Below are 25,909 nucleotides of genomic sequence, written 5' to 3' on the forward strand. Positions count from 1 at the left end.
GCAACAGATAACGCTTTATAAATGTTTTTTTTTTTTTTTTTTTTTTTTTTAAAGCAGCACCAAGTACAGCTCCCTGATAAGGAATTCCCATTGCTTCGCATCTCAATTGTTGAATAGCAGTATGTGTGGTCTGTCCAGAGACAATCGCCATAGATGAATTGGTTACAATAAATGAAATGGAGTCAGTATGTCAAAGTGTGCATGGAGAGCTGTGGACAACTCCAATAAACACTGTAGCATGACATGTTGAGCTAACAAAAATGCTCTGTCCCATGGCCTGAAAAATCCAATCACTGCATTTAATCAGAGCACTGTGAAGAAGACCAATCCAATTTAACTTCAGTCATAGAAAGAACTTAGCCAGCACATGTGTACATCAAGCAGACAAATCTGTACAGCTTTATCAGCTAATTCATACCGCAGTTCCTCTATCTGTCATGATTACACACTATTGTATTGGCAATGATGAAAAATTAATAGGAACAATTAATTCATGATAGCCTCAAATGCACCTTCAATGTAGAGGGGAAGTATAGCTATCATAAAAAACAGACAGCGGGAGTGAACGGAGACAATGACGTGACATGAAAGAGAAGAGGAGGTGGAATAGTCCTCTGTGCACAGACATGCTGGTTAGCCTCAGGCACACACTTTGTGTGTTTATTAAATGGACTCAAAGCAATTTTCTTAAAAGCTCAGAATATGAGTAGATCATGTTGAGCTCAGTTTATCCGTGCATGTGAAGAAGCAAGTGCAATGTAGGTAAAAGAGTAGGACTCATACTTTACTTATATGTATACATACATTTATACTGACACATGAAACCTCACTTGGCTTTTGTTTTGTTTTTCTCATTGGCACAGGCTGTATGCGGGACTTGAGACTCAATGGGCGGTTTATTCCTCTGGACGGTCAGGCTAGAGAGGGAGTGTCAGTGGTCAGTTCTCAAGGTGTCTCTCTGGGTTGTTCCTCTGACTCCTGCCGTAAAAACCAGTGTAGCCCCCCATTTACCTGTGTGGACCTGTGGAGAATCCATGAATGCAGGTACACAAATACACACGGTTGTGGTCAAAAGTTTGCATACATCTTGCAGAATCTTTATTATTTTGTCTAAATAATAGGGATCATACAAAATGGAAGTTTTTTTTTTTTTTTTGTAACGTCACCATTTGATTAATGCTTCTCTCCTTTTGTCTCCTCCAATTGCAGGTGTCCCCCAGGTCACATGGTCAAGGCAAACTCCACTGGCAAATTTTGCGTGTACACACTATGTGCCAGCCGCCCGTGTCATAAGGGTACTTGTGTGGCACAGTCTCCCTCTAAATTCACCTGCCATTGTCCAGAGGGCTACCGCGGGCCGCACTGCGAGGTGACACTGGCCATCTACAGAGACGACGTGGGTCTCAGTTTCAGCTCCCTCTTTGCCATATGCATCTGCTTTATGGCCCTACTAGGTATCTATCTTCAGCTCTTAAAAGGAAATTCCTGATTGAAATGAACCCTTTGTTTTTGCTTGTCTTGTGCAACAATCACCTACATTTTTTTCTTACATAGCTTATTTCTAATATTAGTAACTTATAATATTAGTTATTATCATAATACAGGTGCTTCATTGATAAATTTGAGTGTTGGATTTAAAATGACATATTCAGCATCACTCCTGATGATTTTAAGAGTTGAAGTAAACAATTTAGCTGCAAAAGGACAGTTAATTACTTTTTTTTTTATGATAATGTCTCTCTCAGTCAACACACAGATTGTTGGTTTGCTGTAACATATTAGTTTCAATAAGAGGCTTCAATTAATGAATCAGCCCAATGTGTCTTTCTATCGCATAAATATTAATTCCGCTCTTCCTCCGCTGCAGAACCTCATGTATTTTTAAAACTTATTTTGATGGTTGGCACTTCAGTATTCTTCCAATGTGAATATTGATGTATTTATTCACATTTTTCCCATGTAGCTGCTGTAGTAGAGTTTGGTATATGTAAATATTTCTTACATATGCAAAGGTTTCTATCAATCATGTTCCCATGTGTTGCATTTTATTAGCATTTTCTGACAGCGGTAAAGAACACAGTCTACATAATCAATGATCATGACTGCTGAAACTCGTATTAACTCCCTTCATTCTGACGTCCTCATCTGCCTGCATGACTGCCCTCAGTGAGGCCAAAGGGAACCAAACAATCTTTTAACTCCTCTCACAGTTTCATTCCATTATAGATTTGGCATGACCTTATTCATTCTTAGCTCCAGTTGCTTTTTAAAGTGTTAATTACTTGATTTGTAGGCACACATAGTGCTGTTTACCCAAGCCGGGCTGGAAATTGAGATCAATGCACTGGGGTTTTTGGTAGAATTTCAATGGTCCCAACAGTCGTCAACTGAATTTAAGTAGCCCGTAAGGTTTTTATCCCCTCACCCCCACCCCCAGCCCCCTCCTCAGTGCTCTGCCAAATGAAAGGCTTCGGCACAGTGATTTTATTCTTCCTGTAATGCAGTTGATAGGTTTAGCACACCATGCTAACATTACGCCTCCACCAAACCAGTCAGGTCTCACTCTTCCCCACTGAAAAACAGCCCCTGCTGACTAGCATATCACTACAGAAACAGCAAAGAGGGAAAAGGTTCATCTGTTAAACTCCAAGAGAAGATAATAGGGAAATGTGGTGCTCTGAACAGGAGGAGAAGGATTTGGATTGTTCTTGTGGTTGCTACTTTTGAGGGTTTTATTTCACTATTGTGTTGTCTAAGGGAATGTTTACACAACAGCAATGTAAAGAATGTTGTTCTCGAACAGATGAATTGTCAAAATGATCCCTAGTTCACATGGATCTATGAAAACTACTTAAAATGCCATGCTATGCATGCCAGGCCAGTAGTTGATGATGATTTTCTTTAAGAAACACTACAAAACCATGTAATATGCACAAGCTTGACGTCACGTCTTACTTATTTTGTTTACACTGAGACAATAATGGAAACAGTTTTCAAAAGTTTGCATTTTCAGACCCCCAAAACAACATCGTCATGTAAACAAACTGAAAAAAAACAAACAAACAAAATTTTGTAGTTTTGTAATGTAAATGGGCCTTAAAAAAAGTATTTCACCCCAGTATATGTCTACTTTAAACTTAGAGTAAATTTTACAGGTCACAATGTCACCTTTTACACCAAAAATGTAAATAAAAACATAAAACAAAATAATAAAGAAAAACAATAAAAATGTATTTATTAATGAATGTATTATTATAACACACACACACACATATGTGTGTGTGTGTGTGTGTGTGTGTGTTATAATAATATTTATATATTATTATAACATATTTCAGTGCAACATGTTGTCCGAAAAACCTGCTGTGGAAAGGCCTCAATTGGCCTCTGTTGTACCTGGATTGTCAAGTATCATTCTAGAGGAAAGCTGATATGCAGATTTGACATTCACACAGTGTAGATGCTCACCTGTGGGAATAACCACCCATCATAACTTCAAAAGATGGACTTGAATGATTATGGTTAACAGTCTCTTTCTGTGACTCTCGTGGGATCCTTTTTTAATGTCTGTCTGAAAAGTTTATTTCAGTTTAGAGACTCGTTAAAGTGTCTGTACCCCATATTAATTTTATATTTGTATTATATAGTTATATTTATGCATTTAGCAGACACTTTAATCCAAAGCGATTTACAGTGCATTCAGACTATACATATTACCAGTATTTGTTTTCTCTGAGGTGGAACCCACAACATTTTGCGCTGCTAACGGAATGCTCTACCACTAATCCACAGGAAAAAAAATTCCATACATTTTGGTGACATCTGCTCAGATATTAAAAAAAAAAAAAAGGAAGAAAAACACATAAGACTTTGTACACCTACATTTAGACCTTCTGTATTTTTCTAATTCTACTAGACCAAGTCTTTCAAATTGTGTCGTTACTTTCAACATCTTTGTTTTCCAAAACGTTAATCATTGCCATCTATCATTAAATGACACAATGTGTTCTAAAACTGGGTGTTCAAAAGCAGTTAAGGTGTGAATAGTAATAATGTTTTCAATAGCATGTGATTTCTTTGAAATGGTGCATTATGTCAGTTTTGAATTAATTATTTTTGAGAAAATGGGTACAGACAGTATGCTGAAGTACTACATGCAAGTCACACATACAGATCTGACATGATAAAGCAAGTACTTCATGCAAGACTTATTTAGTGAAGCTTCTGCAAGCTTATAAATAGATTATAAATACACAATTGCAGTATTTTTTAAGTAAATGAGAATGCTCATTATTTTTAACCACAGTTTAAAGAAAAGGAATAATATGAGCCATTGGTTTAATTAGTCATTTTAATGTAAGAAATGTGTGATGTCTTAAAATACTGAGTGCAATTTATTAACCTGAATTGCTATAAACTAACATTTATTTTCCTTTTTTTATTATTATTTTTTTATTACATTCCAGTATTCAAGTTTAGCTAAAAACAAACTGATTTGTCTTTTGAGTTGATGTGCTGTGCAAAGATTTGTGGTGTTCTGACTTCTAAATTAAACAAATTACAGTTTATGAAGATGAAATGTTTAAAATGCAGCTGAGCAACATTTTGTGTTTTTACAAACCTTTAGAGAATGAAAAAAATATTTGTTCCCTGTTGATACTGCACTCGTACGGCATCTGCTAAGATTCTACGGCCGTTTCTGTTGGGCTCCCCTGCATGGCAAGTGCATTTCATGCTTGGGGCGCTGCCCACGCTGATGCTTCACTCAGTAAGACGGAATGTCCTCATTGCGAGGATATGAGTCTCGCCTCTCTGACTCATGGATAGCTCTTTTCTTTTCTTTTCAGCTATTTCTTTCTCGCCCCTCATGCCCTCCTGTTTTCTTCCTCCCAGAAGCCTTTGAGGAAAAAGCAGTGGGGCAGAGGGCACTCAGTGACCCCACTCTTTCCACATAGAGGGGCTTTCCCCGTCCTCTTCTCTCACCCGAACCAGGACCCCTCTGTGGGTGCAAGTGATCTGGTCCCGTTCGGTGGGAGCACATGTGACTACATGAATGACAGCGTGTCTCTGGCAGCTTTAGATGCGGAGGAGCTGTCGGGCTCATCTTTCGAACCCACTCACTTGCCGTCTGCAGAGCCCAGTACAGCCAGCATGGGCATGGATGCCGAACTATTTCATGTCCTGTCTAAATCTGTGAAAGATTGAAGAATGTGCAAGAGTGAAGAAAAGTGGTAAGACAGACTGTCTCCCCTGGACGAGTCAGTGGCTATGCATCTCTGCCTGCCCACAGCCATCGGCTGGAAAGCAAAGGCCCTCCACCCATCCAAGCCATGTAGGATGACTTCAGCACTCGCTGGACAAGCCTATTAGGGGAAGTCGTGGTCTAACGATTAGTGACTCGGACTCGTAATCGAAAGGTTGTGAGGTTGAGTCTCGGGCCGGCAGAAATTGTAGGTGGGGAAGAGTGCATGTACAGTGCGCTCTCCAACTTCAGTACCACGACTTAGGTGCCCTTGAGCAAGGCATCGAACCCCCAACTGCTCCCTGGGCGCCGCAGCATAAATGGCTGCCCACTGCTTCGGGTGTGTGTTCACAGTGTGTGTGTGTGTGTGTGTGTGTTAAATTCAGAGCATGAATTCTGAGTATGGGTCACCATACTTCGCTGAATGTCACGTCACTTTCACATTGCTTTTTTGTCAGCTGGACAAGCGGCCTCTGCACTTCACTCCATGGCAGTCCTACAGGTCCTTCAGGCCAAACTTCTCCAGAGCATGGGTGATTCTGGCCCGGAACCCACAGCTTTCAAGGAGCTGTGTAATGTGATAAACCTGGCTTTATATGCCACTAAGATGACGGCTCAGGCGATCGGCAGATCAAAGGCCAGCCTTGTGGTGCTAGAGCGCCACCTATGTTAGACCCTCACGAAGATCAAGGATGCAGATAAGGTCCCCTTCCTCAACTCAAAGACCGGGGTCTCCCCTTCTGGCCTGTTTGGACCTGCGGTTGAAGGTTTATCTGAGTGCTTCACCGCTGCACAGAAGTCATCCCAGGCAATCCCGACTCAGCAGCCCAAATTATCGGCTGCACCTCCTCCCTCTAAGCCTGATACCCGGCATTGTTCCCACTCAGCCAGACGCTATCCATTCCCGAACACCAGAGACCCTGGCCCAAGGTAGTGCTGGACCTGGCGCCACAGACTTCAACCTGATCTGCAGAAGAGGAAGAGGAGGGTGCAGAGTCTCGCCATCACTGGACCACCACTTAAGTAGCCTGTGTTGTGACTCCAAGCACACCATTCATTTCCAGGAGCAGACGGCAATGTGTTGGGTAAATGGGTTAGTACCATTGTGAACTCCGGGTCCGTTCAGCGCCCAGACAACCAACCCCTGTTATAGTGAGAAAAATAAAACACAAAACAATTTCCCCTTCTCTTATCACGAGCATTGGGCACTGTCCCCACAAGGCGTACTGTCACTCAAACCAACCTAATCCCTTGCCACCCAATCCCTTGCCCAGTTCTCTGAAAGATGCCTACTTTCACATCAAGATAGCCCCTCACCACAGGCGATTCTTGAGATTCGCCTTTGAGGGATATGCTGTCTTTGTGGCATATCAATACACATTCCTTCCTTTTGGACTGTCCCTAGCTTCTTGAACTTTTTCGAAGTACGTGAATGAGGCTCTTTCCCTGCTGAGACAGATGGGAATCAGATTCTGAATTACCTTGACGACTGGCTCATCCTGGCTAGTATCTCACAGTACCTTCCTCCTTAGCCACTTAGAATGTCTGGGACCCAGGGTAAATTTTGCCAAGGGCACGCTGTCCCCCAGTCAATGGATATTGTTCCTGGGAATAGGTCTCGACTCAGCCTGAAAGAAGGGGGTAGTCACGCCAGAACGTGCACTTGCCATTCATCAGCTTGCAGCATCATTCAAAGTTGGAGTCCCTTGCCCTCTCAAGGTGTTTCAGAAGATACTAGGCCTTCAGCTGGGCCTGCTTCACAAGCGGCCCTTTCAGTAATTGCTGAAACCACAAGTTCCATCCAGTGCCTGGCATCTTGTCTTTGTGTCAAGGTAGACCAGGCCCGAAATACTCTCAGTGGATGTAATGCCTGCCCCTGGGAATGGTCTGCAGATGGAAGGTGGTCTTGACAGATGCTTCCAGCACAGGTTGGGGAGCGCTGTGCGAGGGCAAACCAGCTTTTGGCCATTGGTCGAAAGAGGAGGGTCAGCTTCACATCAACTGCCTTCGAAATGCTGACAGTATGTTTGGGCCTTCACACTTTTCTGCCAGAGGAGAGGATGCTCAACCCACATATGGTTTAGAGAATCTGAGAGATCTTCAGCAAGGCAGAGGTCGACCTCTTTGACCAAGAAAGTAAATCTCACAGTTTACTTTTCAAAGGACAGGGATGCGTTGGCTGACGACTGGCCCAACCTTCTCCTTTATGCTTTTTCTCCGATCGCCCTAATCCCACAGATAATCAATAGTGGTCTACTGATATGTTTTTTGACTTAAGACATTTGAAATAGTTTGACAATGGATTAAAAAGTAAAAGAAACATGCGTATTCTTTAGATGACAGTATTTTTCACAAATAAATACATATTTAATACAAATATAATTAAAAAGAAAGTAAACACTAACCAACAGGGCACTCAGTATTCTGGGAAGTTTGTGTGCACTGGGAATCATATTTTTCAAATAAAGCCAGGGTTACCATCATAAAGCGCAGCATAATTTGAAATCACGAGTTTAAAGTTTAAAGCATTCAATTCACAAGGATAGACCATCACACTGAGAGCACTCGATTATGATGGATACACATACACACTTCACAAGATTTCACAGCTGGATTCGACTAAGTTTGCAAGGTTTTTGAAATGAAATGTTTATTAGTCATTCAAAGATTTGTTTAAATTATATAAATGCATATTTGCTTTATGCTAAAGGCAAATGATAAAGTATTATAATGTATCTATTTCTATTACTAATAGGCCTAATATAAAAGCAATCATTATAATACTTTCTGTATTCATGAATTCCTTTGTTTAACTTTGTTTAACCTTTGTTTAACCGTTGATTATTAGACAGACTTCTGTCCGTATTAGACAGAACTGTTAACGATGACAGTGTGAGTGTGAGCACTGTGTCAAAATAAAAGTCTGGTGCACCCTCAAAATAAAATGAATCGGCCAAGCGGAAAAACTTGTCGGCCCACTAGTAATCAAGCGAATCAGATAAGCCAATCAAAGAATCATATCAACTTGTGGAAAATGGGCATTCCGATGACCCCTTTAAGGCTGCTTCTTCTTCTTCTTTTTTCATGGGGATGGTCGGCTTCTCAATATGTTTAGCTGAGTTTTTCTGGTTTTTCTGTCATTTTGAGGACTGCTGGTCCATAATGTAGACAAATCGGTCAAGTCAGGTCAGATCAGTGTAAACATGCTGGATTTTTATTTGATCTTCTGTTGAGGCTTCAGGGCATTTAAGGCCAAGCAGTAGTGAGCTGCAAAACTGTGTGCTCTCTCTCTGTGAGTGTGTTTGAACTAAGCCACTCTGTGAGCCCAGCCCCGGCGTGCCCATAATGAGAGCGGACAAGCACTAGCTAATTATGAGACCCAAGCCACCTGGCTGGCCACAAGTAGGCTAATACACTTCTGCGGTTGGCGGAGGTGCTGCCACAGTTCCGACAACAGCACACAAAAAAAAAAAAGCTACTCCGTCATTTTTAGTCATATGAATAAGACACCCACAATAACAAACTCCTTTTGTAAAATGAAAACAAACAGGGTCTCCGTGAACTACGTTCTGGAACACATCACAAAAATCAACTGAAACTGCAAATACTTGCCTCACAGACATAAGAAACATGTCAATGGAAAGCTTGAAATGTTTACTTTTAAATGAAATAATTTAAATCAAAAACAAGCATTTTCTGTTTATGTAATAGATATGAAACCAACACAAAGTCCAGTCTTTTCTGTCACAGCCACACGCATCACAGCATATTCATACAATCATCCAAGGAATAAGGCAGAGGAGCAAACCACCTCAGAAGAAGAATGTGATGTGACAAACGGCTTGATTCGGTGGAGAATATCATTTCAGATGAGAAAATCATTCATTCTTACTTAGTTACTTAAACTTGTACTCATATCACCACTTGGGCTTTACCAAACCATAGCCAAGTTGGAAAACTGAATCTATGCAGGACTTTAAATGATCTAGAATAGCAATTATAAAGGCATTAATATGATCTCGCTTCAGTTCATAATTCCAAAGCATAGCCAGTTATTGGGCCTTAAGACATTTTTGTCTTAAGTCAACCATCAGGAAAATGTTATGGGGTTTCAAATCAAAATATGACTGACCACACAAAATGTCAGAATGTCTGTCTTGACAAGTATACAAGTAAACTTAGTCTGTAACATCTTAAGTAATCGTAAACAGTTAAGAAAATATTGGATGTGTGTCAATATAATGGAACAATTCTTATGTTACTAATGTTAATAAAAAAATAACAAACAAAAACTGCAGAGAATAACTCACTGAGTTATTCGCTAAGTAACTTATGTGGCTTTATTAGGTATTTGTGTATATTTACCTCATATAGTAACAGTTTTTTTTTTTTTTTAGAAGCACTGTTAAGTATATTTAGGTAATTTCTATCTTTGCATCTAATGGTCTCTCTGAGGGCTAAGCCCTCCTTAGGACGAAATCCTAGAACTGCCCCTGGTGTAGTTTAGAAGATGGGGACAAAAGGGTAATTTCAAGGCCACACACACATTCAAATACAAACATTAAAGCATAATCAAATATTTTACCCAAAATGTGAAAGATCTAGCTTATTTTTTGTATTTTTATTTTTTTTCTGTTATTTTCAAAAAAAAAAAAAAAGAAAAAAAAAAAGAAAATCAAACCATTTCTCATTACTCTTTAGTCTAAGTAGAAAATCAAATGTCCAGAAGGTAGACGGACCTCATCACCAGGCATGGTTTTGTAAACGGTTTCATATTTGGATCTCAATCTGGACATACCAATGTGTCTGAGGTGTTATCAGATGAAAACCTTAAAAAAAAATAGATGGGATATTGTTTATTAAAGGTGCCATATGCAAAAATTTAGGTAAAAATATCCAAAAAAATTACCTACACGCATCAAAAGAATGAGATGAAATAAGGGTGATGATGTCATTAAAAAAATGTCAAGTTATAGTGCTGCAGAGATATCAACCTTAATTAGCACTAGCATTACTAGCCATGGCCCGACAGGTGTCGTAATACCAGTTTCGGCCATGGGCGGCGGTATGCGGGCAACATAACCACCAGCCAACCTGCAATACACTAATAACTCCCACGGCTTGTGGGCGTACCTGAACCTGATGTCAATCATGTGTAAAGTACAGCCCAGTACTTCATTTCAGTTCAGGGAAGAGAGCGGAAGGATGGAACATATGGAAATAATGACCAAGGATGGAGATATTTGTTTAATTTTCTAAGTAGAACTGGACTGGAAAGACGAGTTTAAAAATAAGTGAGTAAGCTAGAGTGAGACAACAGATGGCAGTAATGCAACACTTTGGATGCCAACTGCCATAAAAATCCATTGAAGAAGAAGAAGAAGCGGAAGGATGGCTCAAGCCCTTGGCAAGAGACCACCACCCGCTACAGGGAAACAACCGCGCTCGGAATCACAAATCAAATCCGATAAGAAAAGGAGCCGAACCAGAGTAAAGATCGGCACTGATTTCAATCGCTGGAGACAACTGATGGACCTGAAAGAAATGAGGTTTGACTTGATTTTTTTTTGCCAGACATGACAGATGTTTGTGTATTTTTTTTCGGGAAGTTATAACATAGAAATATATCGAAGGCTGTTCGATAAACATGCTAATGTTAGCGATGGCTAACCGTAGCTGCGTTTGATAATTAGCTAGCTATAAGTTACCCATTTTTTTAATATCATAACTAACCTGCTCTGTCTAGTCTGTTGGTCTCTGTGTCCTCTTTGCTTCGTGGTTTTTCTGTGCATGAGAAAATTGATGTGTGGCGTGAAAGTGTGTGAAAAGAGTCAGTTGCGTGTGTCTCACGGTGAATGCTTATGAGTTGACAGCTCTGGTTACGTTGGTTGGCGCTAGCTTGGTCAACATCAGCTGTCTGATGTTTACCAATTATGTTGACAGAATTCTGTCTGTCAAATTAATTTAATTCATATAATGTGCATATACAACTCAAAATGTACTATGAACAAAACAAATAGGGACATATTCACTGGTAAAGGTGAAGGGGAGTAGCTTGAAGATGTCATGTTTCAAAATCACTTGACATCACCCAACGTTCCTCTGGAGGCAAAACGTCCTCTTAACTGTGCGTTCACAACGCCGGCCCCGAGAGCGTCAAAGCGGCCGGAAGTCATTCATTTTCAATGTAAGCCAGCGTCGAGCAGCAGCGAGGAGCGGCGCAACGCGACTTGGCCGTTGAGAGCGTCGAGGAGAGTTCAAGGCAACTTTATGGTAATGAGCTGTGACGCGGTTGGGCAGCAACCAATCGGAACGTAGAAGTCCACCGATTGATTCCAGAGAACGCAGCTCCGACCATTAGTTCCCATGCACAATGGAGGACAGGTTGATTATTGCTGTTTTGCGTTTGCAATAATCTATGATGTGTCCCTGTTTGCGTACAGGGACATAAAAAAATTATAAAAAGTGATACGTGGACCAAGGTGTCTGAGATTTGGTCATTTTAAGTAAAGGATCTTAATATTTCGTCTGCAACTATATTTAATGAGGTTAACTCATTACGTTACTCTCCTTGTGGTTAGTCTGCATGACATCAACAAGCTTGTTTGCTTTGCGGCCGCTTTAAATACAAAATAAGCATGCGATCTACGTCAGAGCATCGGAGCGCTCACAAATCTTTCTGCAGCGGCGGTGTGAACGCACAGTTAGGCTTCGGCTATGGCTGTAGGGTTGTTGTGAAGGTAGGGGCGGAGCATAGAGACTATGCTTATTACTCTAGAGTAGACCAATTCACTTTTTTTGAGGCATACTGCCCCCATCTGGTATGGAATGTGGAGTATGACTTGATTTTTTTTGCCAGACATGACAGATGGCACCTTTAAATGAGGAAACCAGATAGTAAGACTGTCACTTTAAAATACTAAGCATTATACATTGATTGATTTTCTTTCACTGATAAAAAAAAGAGCATGACCGAAAATTAACAACCACTTTGTCAAAGTTTCGGATAATCTTCGTGATCCCATGTTTTAAACTTTATTTAGTTAGTGTAATGTTGTTGTTAGAGTATAAATAATATCTGTAAAATTCTAAAGCTCAAAGTTCAATGCCAAGTGAGATATTTTATTTAACAGAATTCGCCTACAACGAACGACCCATTTGGACTACATCCCTCTAGTTCCTGCAGTAATGACGTCACTAAAACAGTTTTTTGACTAACCTCTGCCCACATGAATACACAAAAAGGGGGGCTTGGTCTTGTTGCGCTTTGACGAGAAAAGGAAGAGCTGCGTTTGTGTTTGTCGCCATGTCGTCGAAACGCTGTTATTTTCATCCAATCACCTTTGTTTGGCCTTCCCAGGGACACTGTTTAATGTTTAACTCGGTTCCCGAAAATTATAATCCACATGTAAAACTATGTGCAGCACATTGTGCTGAGGACAGCTTGCTGAGGAGAGCTTTCTCAATCTGAATCAGTTTAATGCCGGATTCGCACAAAGATTATTCCTGAAAGATGGATCAGTTCCCTCTTTGTCTGGAGAAGGCGTTGTTAATGGACCACAACCGGTAAGTGTATTTTAATATTTAAGTTGGTGCGTTTAACAGTTTCTGTAACTTATAACACAAAGGGCAACGCTCTTTGGCTTTATTAACAAGATGTTAGGGCTGTGCAAAAAAATCTAATGCGATTTTCATGCACATCTCGTCAGTAAAAACGCTCCTGTGATTAGAAGTACATCTCCAGCACATGCTCCTGCCCACTTGCTTCTCAAAACTCCAAAACTAGCCCAATCGCGTTTCCAGGAGGGCCGCGTGAGTTAAGCTGCTGTCGAATCACAACACAGGAATCGCTGGCACAATCACAACTCATTACGTATTTCTGAAGGAGGGACTTCATAGAACAAGGAAGTCATCAGCCCGTTTTTATGACAGTGAAAACAGCGGTATACAGATAAGTGAATTGTGTGAAAAATATTGTTTTTTTTTTCACGCGAAACATGAATACATATTATGTTACACACTGTAAGCACAATCAAAGCTTCAAAAAAGTGCGTAAAATGGGACCTTTAAACTCGGGCAATACTCTTCTTGAATGCATCTTGGAGGACATTTACACATGGTATTTTCATGAGTGGATAGTTATCTGATTAGTTAATTAATAACCAACAAATTGTGGTAAAGATAGTAAGTAAAAAATAAAAGGTTAAAGGACACCATTCAAATGAGAACAGAGATGGACAAAGCAGAATTCTGTCTAAGGCCATGTGTAACTCATTTTTATTGCCCACTAATTTATCTTTTCTTCTCTACCTCCTGCCTTTATTGCTTTCTCATCCTTTGTGTTTTTCTGTATGGAAGATGAAATGCAGAGCTTCTTTCAGAAAGTGTCAATGCTATTAAACTAATAATCATGTATATTAAATAGATGAACAATGTGTTTCATTTATTCTTTGCCCAGGCATTGATTTATGGTGTTTTCCTTGAGAAAACACAATAAATGTAATGACCATGAGAAATCGTCATTAATCGGTTCTGTTCCAGTGATTATCAGAAACCTTGATTGATATTTAAACAGCTCTGTTCACTCTGTTGCTCTATGTGAAGTGCTTGAAGAGAAAAACATTTCTCCATTGGTTACAGGTGGGTTTGAGGTTTTGTTTCACATTGAGGCATGGGTTTATTGCATAGTAGAAACAGAAGAGAGTCTTCTGAATGTCTTTCAGTTTTGCAGTGTTTTTTTGACTCCACTGTGGAGATTAAGATGCTGGGCTGGTCTTGAGTGTCCTGGGAGGGGTCCGAGGGGTCAGATTGTTCATGGTCATGTGTTCGATGAAGCAGGCAGTGAGGAGATAGAAGGCTTGTCTGGAATCAGATGAAAAAGCTTCTCACTCAATATTAACCACACAAGATGCATTCAAATATCACTGAAAAGTCACTGCTGGAGAGACAAAAATAGAGTGCGAGAGAGCACAGCGTCATCTTTAAGGCATATTAATGAAGATGACCATTTTTAGACCGAAATGGCAATTAAATGAGTCACATTTGGCAATGAATAAGGGATACAATTATATACATTTCAGCATTTTTTCCTCATACAGTGCCTGGACAGTCTGACAGTTTAATAATGGTCTAACAAGACTCTTAAACTTTTAAGATTGAAACACATTTCAGTGTATTTTTTGTAACTTATTTCACATTATAAAAAAAAAAAAAAAAAAGGCCTTTACCTTTACCTTTAGTTTTTAACCTTTAAAACCTTTAACCTATATATAAATATAATTAGCCTACAAAACATTTTTATGCATTGCAATCCTTTAATTTTTAATATTTGGCATGTTTGCTGCTGTGTGTCCATGTGTTTAATAAGCAGCGTGTACACTCTTTAAATAACAAAGACAAAACATTGCACCACACTTTAGACCAGGTTTGAGTTGATCTATGGTGCAGTCTATCTTCAGCTCCTTAAAATAGCAATGTGCCAGCATTGTGCCTGAACACACCTATTTTTTTAGAACAGCACTTCCATGGATGCAAAAATGAGCATAAATGCATTTACTAATTAAACGACGTGGCGCTGGATGGGAAAATGCGAATGGCGTCAGATTGAAACTAGCAAACACACTTGTGCTGCGCCTTCCGTCGCATTGCTTCAGGTGTATTATAGGGCCCAGAGAGTGTGATTTTTCAGTCTGTTAAGAGGTATTGGTGTGGAATTGTGCTGCAAAGCTTTCCATCAAGTGCACAAATCCTTTAGATTAATCCAAAAGCAGTTATCAAGCTCTGACACGGCCATTATGAAACCTTCTCACAGACACATTGCTTTCCTCTGCCTCTTTATGGTCCCTTCAGCGTGTCTTAGGTTCTCACGTCTTTGCGACAGGGTCAAAGACTCATATAATCCCTGTTAAGGTAATGGAGTGGAAGCAATAGAAGGAAGGAAAAGAGAAAAGCACAAAAGATCTGAAGATTGAAAGAGAGCGTGAGGGAGATGAAACACACAAAAGGTGAGCACATGATAGAAGGTAAATGGAGAAGATATCTGAATCAAGGAGAGAGAGAGAGAATAGATTGTTAGCAGATTTGACGTGTACTGGGCATTCGATAGCAAGATAATACACTCTAAAGGTCAGAGTGGTGCCGGATTGATCCAGCAAGCTGTACTTGACACAAGCCTCTGTGCTCACTGAAATAAAGTGTCTGTGGCAAATCAAAGCCATCTCTACAAAGTCACCAAGCAGACATCAAGTCACCTTAGTGCCAGAGAAGCACGACCTGGGACGAGGGATGCTCCAGGCGATGTGCTTTCACAGCCCAGCTTGCCTAAAAGTAGTTCACCCTGATCTAGGAACAGGGTCATTGTTGCAAATTGTAATAGGTTAAAGGGATCCTTGATCAGATCTTGAGGTAATTCTCAACCTCTTTCTCTGACTTCGCAGTGCTGCTGTTGGGGATTTTCCTCTACACACGCTGGCGGAGCTATAAGGGGCTGAAGGAGGGGGTGTATCACGTGTCTGCACACCATGACGGATGGGAAGACATCCGAGAAAATGTGCTCAACTATGACGAGGAGGGCGGAGGGGAGGAGGATCAGGTGAGTGCATGACTTCTGTTTCAAAATTGATTTCAGTTCACAGGTCAGATAATCTGAAGCCTGCTTCCAACACAGGAGGACAACTGAGTGCTCAAAGTTACTATGACAACTTGCACAGGTTGTCATGACGCCCCATCCCAGCAAGGCACCCATGTCAGTTTGTCTCTATGAAAACTCCAACATTTAGAAATGAGCTCGGATCCTGATGAAAAGTGCTGAGAGGAAGCGTGACATCTTGTTTTGTTCGAAATTTGCCTTTTTATTTCCAGAAACCCACCAAACAAGAGGTTCGAGGTGTTTGATGTAACTGCCTGCTCCTCTGAAGTATGTGGGTGTAGATATGTTGCAGGATCTTATATGCTCATATCTGCATTGTGTAAAATCCTGTTACATGATTATAAGATGCATAGTGGTGCTCTGATCCTCTCCATCTGATGAGGCCTCACATGTCTCCCTCATCATGTAGTCAGTTACGCCCACACCTGTGTCACCCACCCACACCTCCCTCTCTGTCTCTCCTCCTCCTCCTCCTCCTCCTCTTCATCTGTTTTCCCCTTAAGGGAAATTATATGTTTTTCTTCCTCCACCGAGAGCTGCACTGCTACATAACAAAAGGAATCATTCTCGGTGGAATGGGATTAATGACGATGCTCAATGGGAGAAGGGGACCGGTGTCTTGTTTTGTTGACTAAGTGTGTAATGTCGGGCTGTGCTCATCACTGCGTCTGTCAGGATTCTTCCTCTCAGGTGCGGGAAGACGCACACAAAGGTGTTCATCTGAATGCAGTGTTAGCAGCTCGAATCCGGGTTAATGCCATTAACAGTTTGGGGGATAATAAATTACAGTGAAGAAGTACAGACAAGCAGCTTATTTTGTCAGTGAGCTTATTAGTTGTAGCAGTTTTTTGTGACAGACGTTGTTGTTGAGTTTACACCAGTTCCTAAATGTAATGGCACATTATGTAACTCTAATGATCTTGTTATGGTTCAGCGCTTTATGCATCTAATTTCCTCCTCTCTCGCTCTCCTTCAGAATGCCTATGACATGGCAGAGCTCCAGAAGTCCCTGCAGCCCAGCCCGGCCCAGTCGGTGCAGTACAGCCGATCGCTAGCCATTCACCACCACCCTCCCTCCCAGCAGAAACAGCAACACTTTTGCCAACCTGAACCCCTCACCAGAGTGGGTACGGCCACCACCACCACCTCCTCAGGAACCGCCACCATTCGTAGGGATGTACCCCCCTGCCGCTCTCCGGCTCAAGGCCAGACTGCAAATCCCAGCCGAGCGGCCCAGCTGGCCCGCAAGAGCTTGTCGTTCTCCAGCCAGGACCTGGCACGCTACCTGTGTGAAATTATCCGTGATGCCGACCAGCACCCGGAGACGGCACCCTTCGACTCCCTGCAGGTCTTCTCCACGGAGGGGGGCGGCTCGCTAGCCGGGTCACTGAGTTCCTTCAGCTCCGTTGGGCTGGAAGAGGGAACGGCGGCAGGTCAAGAGTGTTTGAAAGAGTGGGGGCCGCGCTTTGAGAAGCTGAAAGCCCTCTATGAGCGGGCCGAGGGCAGCGACCTCTAAAGTACTGCCAGGAAGTTCCTGCAGTGCGAGGAGAGGAGGGAGACCACTAAAGACTCGTCTGAAAACCTGAGGGATTTTTATAATGCCTACAATTCCTACACATTGGCTTTATCTGGCGAGTGACATTTGGGACTCTCAATGAGCAGCAAATGGGAAGTGTTAATCCAGGAAACGGCAAGCTGTGGTCATGACAATTTTTAAAATCAGAACGGGCATCTTTATTATGGTGACTTGCGGATGACAATGATTTTAGTGGAACCATTTGTTGTCTTTGTGACCGACAATAGTGGAGGGCTTTGGACGTGTTCTATATGTTGGTATGGTCTCTATGTTCTTAAATAAAAGTAATACAGGAAAAAATAAACTGCCATGCTCAAATGCGACTAGAAGGGGGTATGTCCTTCTCTTTTTACGGGCCACTTTCTGAAATCAGTTCGCTGCATGTACTGTCAGGGTGGCCACTTGTGTTCATCAATCATAACTTCATACTTGGATACTGTTGATTTTTTTTCTATTTGCTCAGCCCTCCACTTAGATTCTATTCACTCAAGGATGAAAGAGGATGTCTGCGGGGAAAAAGACCAATAAAAACTGAAGATGTGTGAAAAACGCTGAGGAAAATGAAACTGAAAGCAGCCTTATTGTTTGGCATTTTAGGAGACATTCCTTGGGAATACAAATTATGTCCTCTCTTTCTCTCCAAAAAGGAGTGAAGGAACAGCGGGAATACAAATGTGGCTGGCATGAAACGGAAAATTTCTGTAGCTGAAAACTATCGAAAACTCTTTGACTCTCACGCTCTGCTAAGCGATAGCAATCAGAGTCTGCCAAACTAAAGGATAGCCATTAAGACAAATGAAATATGTGTGTTGTTCCATGTGATCAACTCAAACGTGATATCGAGCTTCACTGAAGGAGCTTTCAGCACTGGAATGAGCTTACAGTCCAGTTTGCCTCCTCCCGACAATATTGTATTATTAACCAAACCAGCTTACCCGTCAGCATCATCATTTCCTGTTCTACTATAAATAAGTCCTTGTACTCCATCACATTATTCGGCACTGCAGTGAACCAAATGGGCCTCAGCACCAGGTGCATTCAGGAAGCGCTTTCAGACCCTGAGCACCTCCCGTGTAACATGTTTAATGGGCTTGTGAACGCATGTGGTGAGGCTGCATTGGGAGAAGGAAAAGCAAGGCAAGCTTTGGAATAACTAAAAGTCTCCCCCCTTGAGGCCTCAAAGGCCAACCTTGTATTTTATGCATTTTAAGGCAATGTTTTTTGCCCTTCTTTCATCATTTCGGTTATTTATTCATATTTTTTTTCTGGAGAATGTTGTATGTGGAGCATGACAGGCTGGCTGAGGAGAGTGCAGCGAGTAGGAGTGCGTTAAAAGACATCAGAGTGCTAATCCTAATGTGAACTGATCGCTCACTGTCATGCTGTGAACCAAAGGATCAGGGGAGATGGGAAACTCGATGGAGAAATCATCACTCTTATTACAGATCTTAAAAAGTGCCAATATTTCCGAAGGCAGCAACAAGAGTATATATATATATATATAAAAAAAAAGGTTTTCAAGCTGAAGCTATGAAATATAGCTGGGAGTGCAATGCTTGTTATTTCACAGAGTTAAAAAGATGACAACAGGATTGGCAGGATTGGGAAGGATCCATTGTGAGGTGAGAGTATTCATGAATGAAGCATGATGGGCTCTGTCTTTGAATCACAGAAATCCTTATCTAAAGAACCAATTCCTCTTTGACTTTAAACCAAGGCCACCTGTTTATTTGTGTGGTGAATATATACAGTACTCTATTTTGTGAAAATGTTTTTACCTCATTTGTGCATATCAAAACAGAAGTAATTGCTTTTTTAAAATATATAAAGGGATCTAATTCTGTTTAAAGCCTTTTTTTTCATGTATCTTTCTTTAAGTTGGTAAAAGTATCTTGACATTTTGTATTTGCATCCTTTGAATTTTTTTTTTTTTTTCTAAATAAATGGAGTTCTTCTGTTACGGCTTGATTATATATTAAATACAGCTAAATTCAAATGAAACAGCAGGGTTTTAAGTCTCTTGATGAATAAGTGGCCTATTTTCTACAGAAACGGCGCGGTTATTAGTTTGGGACAATGCAGAACATGAAACGAGAGTGGCATTAAATCTCTGACCTGTATTTATCAAAATGCCTTTGTGATTTCACTTGAAATGACAGAAATCCTTTTGTAGTAACCAAGATATGCAGCATCCACCATACAAATATTTAATTCAAAAACACAAATGTACACTGAACATCCAAAGACAAAGCAACACTTATGACAGAAATGGAAGCTAGCCATCTGCATGAAATACCACAGTAGCAAACTAGTGCAGTGAACTGTACCAAAAGAACTCTCACGGTTAAACAGCGTCAACAACGAAACACACAGTTCCATAAAGATCATCTCCTGAGGAACAATGTGTTGTGACAGAGACGTTCTGTGAAGCAAAGGTTCACGTGTAAATTGTCTTGACAGGTAAGGTAACAATAGTGGTTTCACCATATTAGAATACAAATCACAGAATGTCACGGAGGAGCCCTCGTGCTACAAACCGAATTTGCAGAAAAATAAATCCCATGTTTATCTCTAAACATTTTAAAGTTATTTAAAACGGTTATGTACCTGTGCACAAAGACATTCATCCAACATCCTGGGGGAGAAAAAACAGCAGCAAAGAACGAATGTAGGTAAATTTGGTAGCACTTGAGGCCACTCATTGAAAGTCTTTTGAATGCATGACTTATTAGCGCAGCAGAGCTTATCCAAAAATGGAAAGGCACTTTCATACACTAAAGGCTCTTACTTTAGAGCTTAAGATGAAAAAAAAAATCGCATCATAACATTGTTGACCATTCAATATGTTTAACCCAGTTTTAAAAAGACTCAAACTGTGAATTTCTACTGAACTACAACTTTACAACGGAGGATTAAGGAAATGTATCGAGACGACTAACCCTTTAAGAATACTTAAGCTGTTATTAATCCTAAAACATACTAAATTTAAATTCCCTGTTCACAACGTCAAATGTATAAACCCTTTTAACCAACTATAGTGTCAAAGTGATGACCTCCTACTTACAGAATTAAAGCACAAAACATCTACAGTAGAGTCCAAAAGTTAGAGACCACATTAAAATATGAGAATAAAAATGTAATTTAAATTTAACAAGGTTTTTTTTAAATGAAATTCACTATTTCTAGGTCAAAGTAAATTGGACAGTTATTCTTACAAAAAGTATTTATGGAACATTCTCTATGCCCATGAGTAAGGCTGGTTCTTGAGGTTTTTTTTTTTTTTTTTTTTTTTTTTTTAAGCTGATGTGGCCCAACTTTATATCTGCCAAACTTTTGGCCGGTGTCAAGACAACACTACATCAGCCTCTAATTATCCCAATCTACTTGTGTGAATTCCAAATCCAAAGCATTTTCCCCATTGCTATTTCCTGCAATCATTTTTTTTTTCGTTTGCAACAGGAATGAGGCTGTGAAAGCAGTCGTTGCGTCTTAACCTCACATTTTTTGTCAAGTAGCAAATCTGTGTAAAAGAGCCTAAATGTGTTTGGTGGAAGGATACGCGTAGAAAGAGATAATCAGAGAGAGAGAGCGAGAGAGCAAGGGGGGTGGCAGACTGTGAGAAAAAGAGATTTTCCTGCCCTCTCTCCACATTAAACTTGAGCTCCGGTTGCAGCAGACCGACTCAGAGCAGATTTACACACACAAACACGCACCGAATCATCTTGTGCATTCTGGCTGAATCAGGCATCTCTCCGATCTCTGTCATGCACACAGACACACACACACACACACACACCTGCTACTATCACACACTCACTGAACATTCCAGATGGGGTGTTCAGCCATCCAGTGAAGGTGGGCGACTGCTGTTGAGGAATGAGCATCACGGACTGTTCTCAGCTTTGTTTTTCTTTTTGAGTTTCTTGAGTTTGTACACATTAAATGTCTTGTTTTTGAACACCCGTGTGAAGAGGGTTGAATACGGAGGTGTGTCAGTCTTAATGGCTTCACAAAACCGCGGGTGAGATGCCGAGATGAGGTCCGGCTCATTTTCACCTGGGCCATCCATGATCTGTAATAAAAACACATACACAAATCGTTTTTTTAAATGGCGCTGTAAGATGATATTTCTCTACAGTAAAAAAAAAAAAAACAGGGCAGATTCTCAGATGAACAAGAGTCTCAGAAGTCTTCTTTTAAAGAGAATTCCACTTTTTTATCTTTCATTTCTAAGAAAAATTGTGCCCTGAGGTTTTTTAAACATTTACTTTGAGAAATATTCCCAAACTAACAGAAAGTCCTTGAAATGGTGCTGAGATCATTTAAGCACCCAGAGATAGAAAGAACCGTCACCCATGGGAGAGATCAGAGTGAAATTGGGAGGGAAAATAATCCCACACAACACATGGCTTTTTGTGGGCCATCAGTACTGCATATACATTGCTTCTTCAGTAATTCTGTCTGCAGTTAACAAGCTTTAATTAAACCAGATAGATCTAATCAAAATTAAAATAGCATGCACACAGAAGATGTAACAAGAGTGTATCTTATTCAAACTGCTGGAGGCAGACTGAGGGAAAGAATCGGGCTACATCAAACGAGTGAACGAGTTTCACTGCTCGAAGTCGGATCAGAGGAGCAAGTGAGGCAAACTTCTGTGAGATCTTTCAAAGGCATGGCATTCACCTCAGATGCATGAATGACAACTGCTGACAAGCTATTTTCAGCTGGAGCTCTTTGCTGGGATGCGGGGGAGATGATTTTTTTAAGCTGACGTGTGCTGTGCAGACATGAACGCAAAGTGCCGCAGCTTTAGAAGTTGGAAATTTTGCTTTTGTCAGATATTATGCACAACTGTAATCAACTACAAAAGAACAATCAAGCCACCCAAGCGTAAAAAGTCACTTAAGCTAGATTGCGCACAGGGTGAAACAGTATTTAATAACTATGAGCTGTGGGTGAGTGAGAACAAGAAGATGTGACAAAATGAAAAATGTAAGCATCAGCTTTACACAAAAGAGTTACAGATATTTAACGTGAGAAATGAAAACACCTCAAGAGAGTTCCAAGACAAAAATAATCAAAGCGTGACCAGTGAGCTTCGCATCTATCTCAAATTATAGTTGTTTATAGCCACGTGAAGGATTCAGTAAAGGGCAAAGTTGTTAGCCTGCTCTGATAAAGCCTCTGGTTCTTGCAGAGAAACTTTCATTTAAATGGAACGAGTGTGGTGTGTGTGGGCATGCACTGGAGATGCTGTTTGTGACCTACATGTCCGTTTGCCAGGTCGAGCAGGTCCCTCAGCCTACAGCCACGGCTGTGCCTGCGCTCATAGCAGATGCTGTCCTCTAGCACCATGTAGTCCGCTCCAACTGAACTGAGCACTTTATGAACCTCCTCAGCAGACTGACGGGCATAGATCTGATATACCTGCAGGGAAACACAAGGGCATAGATGGGAGAAAGATAGATATCAGGGGCTGCAGCTTAGAACTGAATGGCCGTTTATGTAGTAAAATGTACTGCAAGGTGGTCCAGATAAAAAAAAAATATATATATAATAATAATACAATTTTAGGAAGGGGTGATTTGTGAAGAGATCCTATCAAAACGAATGTCCTGGGGGCATGTCAATGGTCCACTTGAGAGATAGGTGGCGGTAATTCACTTATTAGTGATCTGCTGTAAAGCAAGAAGAAAAAGAAGACGCCTCTCATACAGACTGAAGAAGAAGATGTGAATGCACTCATGACAGATTGCGGTGAAAATCTGTGGTAAAAAAAAAAAAAAAAAAAAATATATATATATATATATATATATATATATATATATATTTACAGACTGATTATTTTGTGTCTTTACACATTAATGTATAGTCACGAGGTGCAGGGTTTAATTTGGTTTAAAAAAAAAATCTCAGTTTGTGTTCCTTTGAAGAAACAAAGTCATCTACATCTTGGATCCCATGGGGTGAGCAGATAAATAACCACTGAGCAGATAAATTACCACTGGTTTGGAGGACGTATGCCACTGGTTTGGCACGTGCTAATTAAATCACTGTTGGAAGGGTCACCCAGCAGAAATATCACTAATTGCTTTTTAAACTTACAGTTTAGTTATTAAAACTTGTTATTAAATAATTCTGCATATACAGAAGGCATTTAAGTAGTGCACAGATAGTATCACAAACCATGAACATATATTTACAGTATTTCAATTAATGGAGCAATTATGGCAGTATACAGTAACTGAGGATGATAAGATTAGGTTTGACATTTCCGTATAACACATGGATATGTGGCTCAATGTGGCAAAAAGGCAGCTGTAAACTCCGTGCTAAGGTTTCTGTGCCCTTTTTGTTCATAGTTGTTGACAGACTGTCACAACAAACTCATTTCCTCACAAGTAACAGTTGCATACAGAGAAGAGAACAGAACGCTCTGATGAAATCCATGGCAACCAACCAAACAACATTACTGAATTAATTAATTAACATTACTGAAGGATCGCCAACCTAATAAGCCATAGGATAATATTGTAAAAATGAATGATGAATTCATAATGTATTTGCTGATATAAGGTATAGGTATTTATGGACAATTTTCCATGACAATGTAAATAAATACTTATTATATACAAATATTATTTTGTATGGATGCAAATTATATATAGATATATAAATATTCACTTTGGCCTTACATGAATCGAAAAAAATTAAACCTGATCATGATGGAGCCACTTATAAAAGTATCTTCATTAAAATACACCGTGTCCATACTGTCATTGTGTGCCTGCCAATGACATCATAACCCCTTGATAGAAAACATGGAAGTACCAAAGACGCTTTAATATGTTGCGTGTTTTTATAGACAGGAGACATCCGCACAGAGTAGCATTATAACAGAACTTTCAAATGTATGCCTTCGAGCCGTGTGTTGCGCTCGTTCAACTTACTTATTTCGCTTCGACGGCTTTCAGTCTCACCTTGCTTCAATGTGGAAAAAGTTTGATTTGACTTGATTTTTAAAATAATGTAAACATAAACATACAGAATTATTATAGTATTGGTTACTTTATAGTTCAAGGTAAATGTTCAGAAATGCTGTGAACCTCAAACTGAACCGGTACATTCATTTATATTTTGCTGTGATAAAACCCAAACGCAGAAGGGACTCATTTAAAAGTCCTCGCACACCCTTGCAACCTCTCTGCACATCTACAGTTGGAGAACCTCTGCTTTAATGTACTGAGCTGATGGGTAATTTGGGTCTTTCTGGTTAGATCAATTCTCATCAATTCTCTGAATGAAGCAGGAACAGTAGAACAGGAGTCTGGTCTTCCACCAACTGTTCGGATCCATATTTTATCTTCCTCTACAGTCATGAACAAATAAGAGAATGAACACACACCCTCATCTGATCAACAGAGATCTCCTCTGACTCTGACCACCTCAACATTCTGCCTCACAAACTCGAGCAATGAACCTCTGCTACAGGCAAATGTCCTGTAGTGAAGCCAAAGGAAACATGACATTTCTTTCAGACTGGAATAGAAAAGAGTGACAGCTGAAACCACACCACATATCACAGCAGTGCTGTGGAGTTTATTTCACTTCATAAAGATGCTCACTGATGTGTCAACTTCCAACCACCTGCAATTAGAAACCTAATTAAACTAATCATGCCAAAAGTAACACTTCTGCTGATGAGACCAAGTATATATACATATGTAATAAAGAAAACCTTAAATAGGATTTACGAACATTTGTAAACTCATCATTTAGATTATCAGCTGATTTGTTAAAGTACACACTCTTATAGACTGCAATGTGTTTACTCCTAACCGTATCTAAAGAGTTTTTAGTGTTAGAATTCGTTTCTGACTGATTTATTTCTGCTTCATTTCAGTTTACGTAACGAGGCAATGGAAATGCTTCTGAGAAGTTTTTCATTTTATAATGCAGACCTTGGTCTGACTGACCATATGTTCAGCTCTGCAACAAAACATTACTGTGCATATTTTATGTAAATAATCTTCATTAAATAAAATAGCTTTTGTGACTGTTGCACAATACACCCTTGATTGTTGCGTGTGTCCTCAAAAAACTTCTCCAGAGTAGTGTTTGAAGCATTTCAGAAGGGCTGGGCAAGTTTACGTGTTATCGTGTATCACATTAATGAATTAACTCCGACAATTATTTTAAAAGCCCCTTATGTACACTACACGTGTCTGCGGCACGTTACGGCTCTGATGAGGTTTTGTTCCATTCTACATGTGGTGACAAATCACACCAGGAGCATTTCAGAAGCGAAGCGACAGGATTCGCAAACCCAGTGATTTACCTGTCCAACACAGTTTTTTTATTGATTATTTGGGTTCTGACATGGCTAAGTTGGCTAAATGTTTATGTTTTGTCTGGTTTAATTCTGTTTATAGATGTATTT

At 40.3% G+C, this 25,909-nt stretch overlaps 2 protein-coding genes across 4 annotated transcripts in view; one reads left to right on the forward strand and one right to left on the reverse strand.

Annotated features, from left to right (window-relative positions):
- The window catches only part of LOC128016668 (neural-cadherin-like), a 242,598-nt gene extending 223,138 nt beyond the window's left edge, over positions 1-19,460 (forward strand). The window contains exons 30-33 of the mRNA XM_052601356.1: positions 864-1,044; positions 1,210-1,454; positions 15,679-15,833; positions 16,867-19,460. Of these exons, the coding sequence (XP_052457316.1) occupies positions 864-1,044; positions 1,210-1,454; positions 15,679-15,833; positions 16,867-17,406 (1,121 nt within the window). The 3' untranslated portion in view covers positions 17,407-19,460. The remainder of the gene's footprint in view (positions 1-863; positions 1,045-1,209; positions 1,455-15,678; positions 15,834-16,866) is intronic.
- Positions 19,461-19,659: 199 nt separating this feature from the next.
- LOC128016669 (probable C-mannosyltransferase DPY19L3) overlaps positions 19,660-25,909 on the reverse strand; it is a 38,830-nt gene continuing 32,580 nt past the window's right edge. For all 3 annotated transcript variants that reach the window (XM_052601358.1, XM_052601359.1, XM_052601360.1), the window contains exons 18-19: positions 22,738-22,896; positions 19,660-21,538 (exon numbers count right to left, since the gene is read on the reverse strand). In XM_052601358.1, coding sequence (XP_052457318.1) covers positions 21,350-21,538; positions 22,738-22,896 — 348 coding nt within the window. In that variant the 3' untranslated portion in view covers positions 19,660-21,349. The remainder of the gene's footprint in view (positions 21,539-22,737; positions 22,897-25,909) is intronic.

This window comes from Carassius gibelio, chromosome A7 (assembly GCF_023724105.1).
Source record: "Carassius gibelio isolate Cgi1373 ecotype wild population from Czech Republic chromosome A7, carGib1.2-hapl.c, whole genome shotgun sequence".
Classification (NCBI taxonomy): domain Eukaryota; kingdom Metazoa; phylum Chordata; class Actinopteri; order Cypriniformes; family Cyprinidae; genus Carassius; species Carassius gibelio.